Source organism: Acipenser ruthenus, chromosome 12 (genome assembly GCF_902713425.1).
Source record: "Acipenser ruthenus chromosome 12, fAciRut3.2 maternal haplotype, whole genome shotgun sequence".
Lineage (NCBI taxonomy): Eukaryota > Metazoa > Chordata > Actinopteri > Acipenseriformes > Acipenseridae > Acipenser > Acipenser ruthenus.
The window spans coordinates 16,795,977-16,808,672 of NC_081200.1; the positions used below are offsets into that span (position 1 = coordinate 16,795,977).

Sequence of the window (12,696 nt, forward strand, 5' to 3'; positions counted from 1 at the left end):
GTTTTAAACGGTACAAAACAGGACACGGCACTGGTAGCCAAAAGAAACATATAAACAAAACGGACTAAACACTTAACAAACGGTGCACGGAGACAAACAAACACGGTGAGTACAAACAACTATTATATTTACGATCTTACTTTCAATTACTCCTCTCTCTCTCACCCGTTCTCCACTCCCGAACACCTAACCCTGACTGAACGAAATGTGCGTCTATATATACTATTGTGCTGGGATTCAATTACTAATTAATTATTCACTTGAATCCCAGCACGTGAATTAATTCTGTGCAACCCCGTGCTCACATATTACATTTAACCAGCACGTGAAGTGATTTGTGCTCTCCTCGTGCCTAAATACAAATCTACAATTTAAACACACGTGAAACACAGACCTGTTTATATCCCGTGTACCAATCTATACACCGACATTAACACACGCAACATCCAACATACAACACAGATCACACAAATGCACACAGGGGCGGGGCACTTTGCCACAAGTAGTCATTCAATACTTCTGTTATTGCTTCATCATCCTCAGCTATGTTTCCCTTTTTCACTTTTTCCTCTACTGTACTTTTACAGTTGTGGTATTGGAAGACCTTTTTCTGCCTGCTTACTATGCAGTAATACTCTGAGATGCCACAGGCCAGCGGTATTATTAGTCTCACAGACCCAGGACACAGGAATTGGATTTTAAGTGCGGTTGCGCTATTTTTAATACACGAAACAAACAAAAACAAAATAAACAAAACAAACACCTAGCTCTTTTTTTTTAGCACTTAACTAAAACAGAACACTGGAACCTACCTATAAACAGGACAGCTAAGCTGTTTACCTGTGACAAAGAAAAAAAAAAAAACACTCAAACAAAACAAAACCACACCGGTTTTCCTTTCCTTTCCTTTCCTTTCTTTTCTTTTTCTACGCTTGTGTACCAACAAGCGGGCTCCTGTACACACCACACAGCAGCCCCAAGCAGACGGACTGCAATCTTTAAATACCCTGCACCTGGTTCTAATTTACAATAACTACCAGGTGTAGGGGGTAATTAACAATAAAACAATCAACAAATCTTATTAAACAATAAAGCAAAACAATTAAACTACTAATAAAAATGTGCCTGCGCACATGTTTTACGCAGAGAGGATTTTAACCCCCTCCCTGCTGTGTTACAATATATATATATATATATATATATATATATATATATATATATATATATATATATATATTACTGTACATTTTATGCAATATTCTAGGAGTTTTATTAAATGTTTTATTTTTATTTTTTTTAACGTTTGGTCCATAGTGAAATACTGTAAACATTATTTGTTACTTAAAATGTTATACAAATGCTTATTTATAAAGATTTATTAGACACTGATAAGGCATATGAATGTATAACAATACCTGTGCTTTTTTTGGTCACTATTCACTTCTTCACGAACTATAACTTTCACTGTATTTCTAGATGTTGTACCCTGTGTGATTAAACTTTGAATGCTTTTGATTTCATTTTATAAACTATACTATACTATTAATTTTATGAAAACACAAAATATCCTGGACTATGTGTATTTCTGGGCAGTGAAATAAATGTTACTTGAATGGTGATGCCTTGCAATCGTGTGGGTGAAGCCTGAGTGTTTAATCTGGGGATAACATACAATCAGGTCTACCCTTGCACCTCCATGCAAGGAAAAGACACCTTACACTCCCTGGGAGTGGATGCGTTCTCTTGCATTTCAGTACCAATCCCTGCTTTTCCTATGACGGATGTTTTCAGTGTCGATCTTATTCATTCACTATAACCAAAGGAACAACAGAGGAGTATCTGCAAGGATTGTTAAAACAAAAACTATTGCTTCAAATAAATTACCAATCAAATTCACCTTTAACACAATGCGCTTTTCATACAGGAAAATCTGAGACTAAAGAAATTACATTAAAATATATATATATAATATATATATATATATATATAGGTAAGATTTACTGAAATGATTTTGTTAGCACCATGTACTTTAAGTCTGCAACTTTTAAGAACCCACAGGGCTCACATAGTCAAGGCACCCACAGAGAGATACATTTGTATTTGTCCTCCCACAAGAGAGGAAAATTGAATGGGGATAGTTCACCTCGCCATGCCACAGTGACCCTCTACTGGTCAGATGCCAACATGCGGAGACCAGGGTTCCATAAATATAGTAAGTGAAAGAAGCAATTGCTTTGACAGCATTGATCTTTTAGTGACATTAAAATCGGAATGCTGAAACTTTAGATCCACTTTATGGAATGCTTTCATATTTCTCAGAAGCAAATGTATTCTATAGCATGAGCACAGTGGATTAGTTAGACCAATTACTGTACATACCCTTATAAAAGTTTACCACAGTAAATTTGCAGTCCCTTTTCTGTTTTTTAATATGCTTTACCATACCACTCTGCATTTTACAATGTTTATGCTTTACCACATTTTCACTATGCTTCATTACACTTTGCTATCCTTTCACTATGGGGAACTGTTATAACGGCAGTTGCATTTTCTCTAAGTTACAGTTTTCCCTAAAGTCTAACCTGTATATGTAAACTGCACTACATTCAGATGGAGACTTTAACAGTGTTCACTGTTTCAACGTACAGTTCATGTCATTACTGACTAATAAAGGGATTTATTTCATGCCTTTATCTTATGTGTTAATGTTCTTTCAATGGAATATATTGAATCCACTGACATTTGCTAGTTTCATGCTCCTGCTGCTGTTCCAGAGGTGTAACAGTGTTTGATGAAGTCATTTATAACCTCCTACTGCTGCATAGCAAGAGCATGCCTATTTGACTCAAAGAGGAGATAATAAATATGGACCGCTTCGCTCGGAGTGCGTATGGTAATACCAGAGCAAACCGCCCTCTCAGGGATTAAATAACCATGATTAAGGGTCCTGTGAAGTGGTTATCTGTGGCTCCCAGGGGAAGAGGGCTGCCCCAGTTTGTGCTGGCTCTGGCTCCACAGTGAATAGACACATCAAACCCTTAAATCTGAAGCTATTAGATGTGTGCTTTTCACAGCATTCCCGCTGTGCTCATTAGACTGTGTCCCTGCCTTTTTCTTCCAGTCACTTCCCTTCTGCAAACACCACTCATCAGTGTTAAAAACAGGCTGTTCCTCAGTACCTGTCTGGAAACTCAGAGGTATCACACATTTAGGCTGGACGGTGGTGCAATGGGTGAACACACTAACTTGTGGGGGAGTCCTGTATGCTTCTTTATTTAATGTTAAAATATGTCTATTCCTTATATCCCATACTTTACAACATATTGCTTGTGTCTTTGAGCAACTTGTAAAACTTTTAGTACACGGTACAACTCCACCCCCTTTGGGACATGCTTAGGTTACCTTGAGGTTGATCTTGATTGCAAAAAACGTCTGTTCAATACAGGCTGTATTTCAGTTTTAGTTGTGACTGCAAAATGAATGGTGTCATTGTTATAGCACAATGGTGGCCAATACACCAAGCACTGCGATCCATTTTGGTGGTTCTCAACAGGCTCTGCATTCCACCAGTAAGCTATGAGCAACAATTACCGGGTTTTAGTATAATCGTGTCCAATATGTTAAGATAGCAATAATAAAACAAAACAACCACAATAACAAAAATGTAACAAACGCGTAATCAAAGTATTTTTAATATTAAGCATAGGTAGTTATAAAACAGAAACCTACCAGCATTTTTCATCAGAGAGTCTTGAAACCTGGTGTAGGCTCAGTGTAACTTGTAACATGTTGTCTATTAAAAATCCATAACGGTAACGCTGAACATTTGCCTTTGACAATTTTTTCCAACTCAGGCTCAAAACATGTTACAGCACATCAAAGCTCAGCCTCCAGGTTTGGTCAGAAAGTTTTCCGGGCTTTTTTGACTTGAAGTCGGTCATTGCTGAAAACGTGGTCTTGCATACATACGTAGAACCAAACATTGACATTATTTTGGCATACACAAGCTTCATTTCTTGGTAAGCTAAAGCTTTCCAATATACAAAGCTGGATGAAGTTCCTACAGATGACTGAAACTCCAGTAGATTGTTCTCCAACGAAGCCACGTCAACGATGAACAATGTAGCCAAGGACGGTACAGAATCAATGGGAAAAGTTTGCAGTGAATTGATGAATGCAATGGCATCATTAATCCTATAAAATCATTGAATCTTTTTTCAAAATTGATTTTCAGAGCAATTACCCATGTCTGGTAACACTGGAAATCGGCTGCAGGTTGTGGCTTATCAGGCAGGGCCTGGGAGAGCTGTTTAAAGTGAGTCACATCCCGTTGTCTCAGCTTCCGCACATACAGGTCGAGTTTACAGACAAAGGCTTTGATCAGGGCAACCGGGTTGATTACGCACTTGTCCTTTCTCTGTAATTGAGCATTCAGGTCGTTCAAGTCCTTGCTCACGTCGGTCATAAAAGCCAGATCACGTACCCATTCAATATCTGTCAGAAATTCGTCAAATTTGTTTATGTTTTTACTATCCAGATATTCCTTGATCTGGGGAAGCAATGCAATGAAGCTCTCAAGAACTTTCCCTCTACTCAAACACTGTACTTCAGAGTGCAGAATCAGATCACCATGTTCTGTGTCAACTTCCTCCAGAAACAAAATGAACTGTCTGTGAAACAGCACCTTAGCTCGGATAGTGTTGACAATAATGACAACAGTATTCATGATTGACATAAGTCGCTGATCTGAAGCCTTGGAACACAACTCTTCTTGGTGGAGTATGCAATGAAACTTCAAAATTGGGTAGTTTTTGGCGCATTTGGGCTACAAAACCACTCTACCAATCATTGCAGGACCTACATCTGTGGTGGTAGATACAAGCTTTTCCAGAGGAAGTCCATTTTCCAATAAAACACTGTTGACAGCATCAAAAATTTCATGACCTCTGGTACTGTCGTGCAGGCCTCACAGAGCCAACAGGCCTCGCCAAGCTTTCTTTGTTCACACCTCAAACCCAGATACACAGCTGCACTGTATCACAAATGTCTGTACTTTCATCAAGCGCACTTTAAGCAAACCCATCAAGTTTTCAGAAATTTAATTGATCCTGCGCATCATTGTGTTACGACTGAGCTATAAATATCAAACTCGCTGCATGATTGCATGATTCATAGACTGAAAAATACAATCCTTGACTATTTCAGTATCAGAAAATTGTCATTTTTTCTTTGCAAATAGCCAAGCGACCTCAAAGCTAGCCAACGTGATCATTTCTGTCTCCATCATGGCTATTTTTAGCTCTGCTTGCTGAGTGATTAGCTGTTGTTTGAAACTGCCGATTTTAACTGCCCGTTCAGCAGACCCAGGTAGAAATTTATCTGCAAAATCAGCATGGTTTGTGGAGATATGGTGCTTCAGATTACCAGTATGAGCAATCCCCAAATTTGTATTGCACAGTTGGATAATGGCATATTCCTAAAGCTACCAACCATCCTGATTTTCCCAGGACAGTCCCCTTTTTAGGGAGCACGTCCTGGTGTCCCCACAGGTTTAGTAAAATGTTACTTTTGTCCCGCTTTTGGGTAGTTGTCCTGCCTATGTCCCATTTTTCATGAACGTCTGTGTTTGGCCATAGGCTCAACGGTAATAAGGCACCACCATGATCAACTGTGGTAAATCTAAAGCAGAACCAAGCCGTTGTGGGCTCTTTCTGAGCTGCTCTGACTGGGGGGTTCAGTTATTTAACGCACCCACTGTTGCTTAATTACCACTTGTCACCATGACAATCCTAGATGCAACTTCTGCCCTTCATTCTGTTTCCTGACAGATGGTGTCAGTCAGCTCGCAGGCAGTTGCTGTTATCTAGAAGTTCCGTGGCGCGAACAAAATTATTAAGGAGGTGAGCGGAATTTTTTTTTTTATCAAAAATGTGTGACACAGATACACAGTTTTACAGGGTTAAAGCCGCTCATCTAAACTCCCCTGGGTTTAGGCTCCACACAGTTGGTAGCTTTACATACACTTTTCATTAATGTTTCGCTTTGGAGCCAGTTTTACCTTCTTTGAAACTGTTGGGATATTTTCATCTGTGCTACTGGACGACACAGAAGGCTCTCCCGCATCTTTTAAAACTCGTACCACAAAACAATCCATTGAAACCTCAACACAAACTCCTAACTGCACACCAGGAGCCATTGGAGGAACTTTCTTTGCTGACCTCACTGTAGGTGAGACTACTAGAGCCTAAAGTACACACATAAAGTATTAGTGCCATCTATTGTTAGAAGTTAAGATTTATTTTAATGTATGAATTGTTAGTCAGGGTTTTTTATTTGCCATCCGTAACAAAAGCTGTTGTAGGCATATATGTTAGTGCTTGTTCTGATTTGTCCCGAGATTCACCAAATATCTTTTGCAATCCACCCGTGGATGCACATATTGGCCACCACTGTTATAGCAACTTGGTGTGCTTTGTTTTCTCTGAGATGGTGACTGAACTTGTCACCCTGGTGTCATATGATATGGAGCAACCCTTGTCTAGATACAGTATTTCTTATTGTCCACTGTAACGTTTTCACTGATTTTCAAAACTTTTGTATAAAGCTGTTTAATGTCTATTTTCTTCACCTGCTTACTGAGTGAGGTATTTCTATTGTATTGATGGCAGTACAGAGCTAATCTAGCCTACGTTATATATGTCTGTGGGAGGCAACTTGAACTGAAAAGCAGCCTGTACCTAGGTAGAAGCACCTTAACACAGATGATATGAACAGCTTTTTGATTGAGTAATAAGAACAGGATGGTTTCATCAAAATTTAAAGCAACTGTGGAGCAAATGTGCACCCTGTTTTTAAAGTGATAAAAAAGCAAGCTAGTTTTCTTCCTGGCAAAAACTCTTCCAGTACTATCTACAGCTATGGCCAAAGGATTTGCATCACCCTATAGAACTAATTTTGCTTTGAATAAAACCTGCTGAAAAAGGTTATGTTACCATATTGAATTACAAACTGCTTTGCAGTTTTCCATATACTTAATGATAAACTGACAAAAAATGTGACATTTTGAGATCTAAAATGCTATTATCATTTTGTAGTTTTTTTTTTTATTACGTGATGTTAAATAAAATATCTAAATTATGTTCCTATATTTTTTTGTGTCTCAATCTTAAAATTCTAGGTGATGCAAAACTCTTGGCCATAGCTGTACACTAGGGAATTCCCTTTAACTGTTTTGGCACACCTCTTCTGGGGCATATGAGCATGCTGATTGTTTGCATTCAATTGAACTCAATTCTTCACTTAAATCTGGGTCTGTGGAGCCAGTCAGTGCTAGTTTCAGAGCAAGAAAGTTACTGTTTCTACCAACACTTAATTGATTTACAAAAAATAAATATAAATAATCTCTGAAGAATTAGACCAGAAAGACATTTAGCTTTTTTTTTCAGTGGGAAAAATTGCTGTCAGGTTTCCTTTAAAAGTGACTCTTTGATTATCATAGCCCCGCCCAGTGGTTATCGAGTTACTAGCCTCCCTTTTCTGATAGGCCATGGGGATCTAATTATGCAACCTAGGGAATCCCAAAGGGGCGGAGCCAGGACTGAAAGGGCACTTTTGGCAGGCAGAATAGAGCTTTTATTGAGCAGATTTTTTAGCTAACCACCAGGGACTAACACTAGATTGTAAAAATTTCAGAGCTGAATCACTCCACTTTCTTTCATTTTTTTTTTTTTTAAATATTCACGTTTACCAAAAAATAGTTTCTGAAGACCCAGCCGGTACAGGAAAACAAGAATCTGCCCTAGTGAGAGGGGGAGCGCTGTGCTGGTGTCTCTGGAAAAGCCAGCTGGAAAGGAGCTATAGGTTGTAGCCCCCACCCCCTCCCCACAAACTCTTTGCAGGAGGTGTGGAGATGGGGCTGGGAGTCACGCTGCCCTGCTTGTGGACTTTAATCTCCCTGGAATTGTTGGCTCTGGTGGAGGGGACTGTGCCTCTGGAGGACTTCTACCCCTTCGGAGTCGAGCATGGAGACTCCAGCACAGGAAAGCAAGACGACGGGGGCTCAGGTCTGCTGGAGATCTCTGTCAACTTCCCCTTCTTTGGGGACAGGCACTCAGGGCTCTATGTGAGTACACACATTGAATTCATAGTTCTGCGGTATTTCACCTGCTTGTGGCCTGGGGCTATTGTGGAGTGTAGATAAAGTGACTAGTGCTTTGAAGCCCAATGGAATCGGTGACATAGATAGTGGAGGGTCCTGCATAGATGAGTTTGTTTCACCTGTTGCATCTATGAGCATCCTGAAGCAAATTAATGGCTGTATAACCATTGGTACACTCTGTAGGCTGCCTGCTGCCTCAAAGTTAGATTTAGTAGTAAAGGGCTAAAGATATGGGATGAGGAGATGAGACTATGGATCAGGGGTGGCCAATCACAGTCCTGGAGGGTCATTGCTCTTCAGGATAACAGGTTAAATAGTACACTTAACTGCTTCAGGGTCTGGATGGAGGTTTAATTGGTTGAAATAAACAATTCAGGACTGGAAGGGCCAACCTTGGTCATCCCTGCTATGGATGGTCTGGGATATAAACACGTGTCCAGTATAATTGATGAATTGATGGTGCATCTATAAAACAGGAAACGGGCTCATACTCAACCAGAGGCAAAGTGTTGTGTTATAAAATTGAATTTGTAGTATCTTTCGAGGTTTTCTGTTTGTTTGTTTGTTTGAGAAGCATTTGGAAATCAGGTGTGTCATTTATTTTTAAGCAATTTCAAAAGTGAACAATATAAGCCCACAGACATTATTTTACAGGGTGACTCTTCTGGGATGCAGATACAAAATATGGCTTTTTTAATGCTGGTATTCAGACAGCCCTGAAATCTGAGTGTGCCCTCAAGTATGACTAACAAAGAATGGTTCAAATTCTAACCCGCATAAAAATGAGTAAACTGTCAAGTGTGGTTCTCTTCCTAATTTAAAATGTGTTTACCCGAAACACATTACTTTACTTTTGCTGTATCTCATATTGTCCATATCACAGACTTTTTTTTCTAAATATTCTCTATTGTTTAGATGTTTTTTTGTTTTTATTCACACATCATGGGTTAATAAATTAGGGAATTACTTTTTTCAACTTTTACTTGGGAGTGTTCGCCAGTTCATGCTCCGTCCTACAGCAATGCTGGTTCTCTGATTGAAGTGAGTGGTGTATTGTTATTATTATTATTTATTTCTTAGCAGACGCCCTTATCCAGGGTGACTTACAATTGTTACAAGATATCACATTATTTTTACATACAATTACCCATTTAAACAGTTGGGTTTTTACTGGAGCAATCTAGGTAAAGTACCTTGCTCAAGGGTACAGCAGCAGTGTCCCCCACCAGGAATTGAACCAATGACCCTCCAGTCAAGAGTCCAGAGCCCTAACCACTACTCCACATTGCTGCCCCTAAGATATCACATTATTTTTACATACAATTACATTATTTTTTACGAACGTCTTACCATTCAAGAGCAAGCTCACTAGTTGAAAGGCAACTAGTATTAACCCATCAGCAACTAGAAGGAGATCCATTACACTACTGCACAGTTCATTTTCTTTATCATTTAGTCAATATTACAGCAGCGGGACCACATGTTAAGGATCCATGATGAGAACTCTGAGTTTGCTTTCTGATTAAAGCCCGTACTTGTGGATGTATTATTGTAATTATCCCTCAAATGTTGGTGAGTGTAGAAGCTGTGAGATGTGGAGAACACATTTCTGATGCTTCATCCAGTAGTTCAGGGGAAGCTGAGAGATATTATGAGATGTGGAGAACACATTTCTGATGCTTCATCCAGTAGTTCAAGAGGAGCTGAGAGATGCTGTGAGATGCTGAGACCACAGGTTGCTGCCCAGAGCTCAATTGAAACTCTCAAGGTGTAGGTATGAAAGACAAATGGCCAATAGCTCAATGGAAGCTCTATCAAATAATGTGGCTTGTGTTTATGAGGTGAAATAATTTCAGCCATTCTTGTTTGACTCTCCAAATATGGTAGAGCTGTTACATTTCTGATTTCTCATCTAAAGGAATAGTGAGGAGTATCTACATTACTACATTTAAAAACCAAGAAAAAACACTTTATTGATGACAATTTGTTGTAAATATATCCCCTGGTTTCTTCAGTCGGGCAATGTTGAGTCTTCCTGAGAGATCTTGAATGGGTCTGGTATTAGCTTCTACTGTATACTGGAGCTAAGTGAATCAGGGCAGATCCAGAATAGATATGAATTAAAGACAGGTGCTGTTTAGCTAGCTCAAAGTTCTAAGGTAAAGAGATTAGTGGCTGGTGTCCCAGAGCTCAATGGGGAGCTGTGGTTGTTGCTTATAGCTCTATAAACTGTGAGATACAATAATTAATCACAGCTGCTCCTATAGCTCTTTGTGAGTATGTGGACTTCAGATATCAATGTGTGTGTCCTAAAAGCAGTGAGGTATGGAGATCAGTTTTGGACTTGGTTACATACATTTTGAGACATGGATGAGACTGTTTTTTAGTCATATATATATATATATATATATATATATATATATATATATATATATATATATATATATATATATATATATATCATAGCCTCGAGGGGGAGCTGTATCTCAATTTAAACTTGGATTCAAAAGCTGGAATCCTGTGCTGTTGTTCAGAAAGAATAAAATCCACTATACTTTGTAAGAATCTTTGGAACTGCTCGCCCAAAGGATGATTATCAATAAGCCTTTCTATTGGCCCACAGCATGAGTTGAACATAGAAACAGCTAAATCCTAGTTAGAAAAACACTTTTTTAAAACAAATTTGAGCTGAGATTTGGGGGTCCTCCATGTGTGTGGAAGTGTCTGTTCAAACAGGTCAAGCTGACAGAAAAAGTAATGTAATTTCATACATCTTGTGTCATTTTGCACATTATCACAGAACTGCTCAGCTTCGCTTTTCAGTCCTGTTGTTCCACATGGTATAGAACTTTCAAATAGAACGTCCAGGTTTAGAAAAGCAAAACATTGAAGCGGTACATACATATTTAAATGAGAAAATAACATTCACTGGTTGTCTAATTGCTATAAAACCCACATTATCGGTTATGACCTTTATACGTGACCTTGTCTATACATTAGCTCTTACCTTTCCCACACAATCAGCTACCTGTTGGTAATGCCTTCTAATCAGGGTGCTGTTGCTTAAAGACAACCAATTGAAAAAACTGACATATAACATTAAAGTACAATGTATAAAATGTTTTTATTCCTGGGACAACCTGAAATACCCCCCAAAGGTCAATGTAGAGTCCTGCACGATTTTTACGACCCGCTTCCGACCTGGACCCGCTACTACAGGACCCGACCCGAACCCACAACCCGATACAACACCGACTTCTTAGCCGCGACCCGACTCGACCCGCTTTAATAAGACCTGCAACCCAACCCAAACCCGCAAGTGTTTGTCCTTTACCTACCATTCTCCACGGATTGAGTTTTTACAATAGGCTATACAGCGTGGTAGCTTTTTTTAGTGGTCTGAATGTATTTTAAAATTGTAACATTAACTCTACTATTAATCTCTACTTACTTTACTATAAAATACCTGTCTATTCCTTTTGTGCCACTAGTTGAAAGGGAGCTACACCCTTGCATGGCTATGACATTATAGACCAACTTACTTACCTGATCTATTAATATTACTACACCTTAATAGTAACAATTATCTAAAATGTATTTCTGTAGGTAAAAATGTCAACATCAAACTGAAACAGCATTTAAATCACTCGACAATCTTTTTTTTTTTTCATCTCTGTCACTAAGAATTACAGAAAAATTGGCAAATATACTGTGGTATTTATTTAGTTAGAGAACAGAACAAAGAAAACTCTGAGGCAAGCAGTAGTAGTAACTATTCAAAAGCCATCTGAGAAATCACCACGCAAGTCTCACTCATCATGTAATATACTGTATATGCATCAGCGGCATCTACTTATTAAACTAAATATAGCCTTATAAAACTGACCAGTGAGTATGCAATGTTTAAACTTCCTTAAAAAAGCTATTTTGTGTAATTATTTTCAAGTAAAAAGTGTAGCCATTTTATAAGCAAAATAACCCACCCAGGGCGTGCGGTAATAATGGTCTTACCGCACACCCTGTCATGGGTTATTTCTTACATAATGACAGGTTTTACAAGCAACGAATCCAGTCACATTCATTATTTTCATTCGCTATGATTCCAAAAGAATTCCACACTTCTGATTTACCTCTCAAACTGTTATCCACTACATGATATAAACCGAGCTATCTTTTGTTTCACCTCGACCACAGGCATTTTTAATATCTGGTGGTAAAAAGCTATGTATCAAACAAGCGATAACAACACTGCTTAGTCAGCTGACTCCTCCCTAATTGCCTCCTGCTTTAATGCTGGAAATACTGGTACATTTACATTCTAATACGTTATTTGGGAAGGGTTATAGACGAGTACGCTGAAAGGACAGAAAACGTTTTAGGTGATTCAAATTCACCCGAAAATTATTTTTTTGACCCGAACCCGAACCAGAAACCATGAAAAAGTTCACATTCTGACCCGAACCTGACCCGCTTTTGCGGTTCTCCCACGGGTACCTGACCCGATGCAGGACTGTAGGTCAACGTATCCCTTACATATA

General features: G+C 38.8%; 1 protein-coding gene across 3 annotated transcripts in view; it reads left to right on the forward strand.

The window, feature by feature from the left end:
• The first annotated feature begins 7,626 nt into the window (after positions 1 to 7,626).
• The window catches only part of LOC117416464 (sushi, nidogen and EGF-like domain-containing protein 1), an 83,348-nt gene continuing 78,278 nt past the window's right edge, over positions 7,627 to 12,696 (forward strand). For 2 of the 3 annotated variants that reach the window (XM_034027545.3, XM_034027546.3), the window contains exon 1: positions 7,628 to 8,122. In XM_034027545.3, coding sequence (XP_033883436.3) covers positions 7,910 to 8,122 — 213 coding nt within the window. In that variant the 5' untranslated portion in view covers positions 7,628 to 7,909. Of the gene's footprint in view, positions 8,123 to 12,696 lie in introns of all 3 variants that reach the window. The other variant, XM_059034614.1, reaches the window with a different exon arrangement.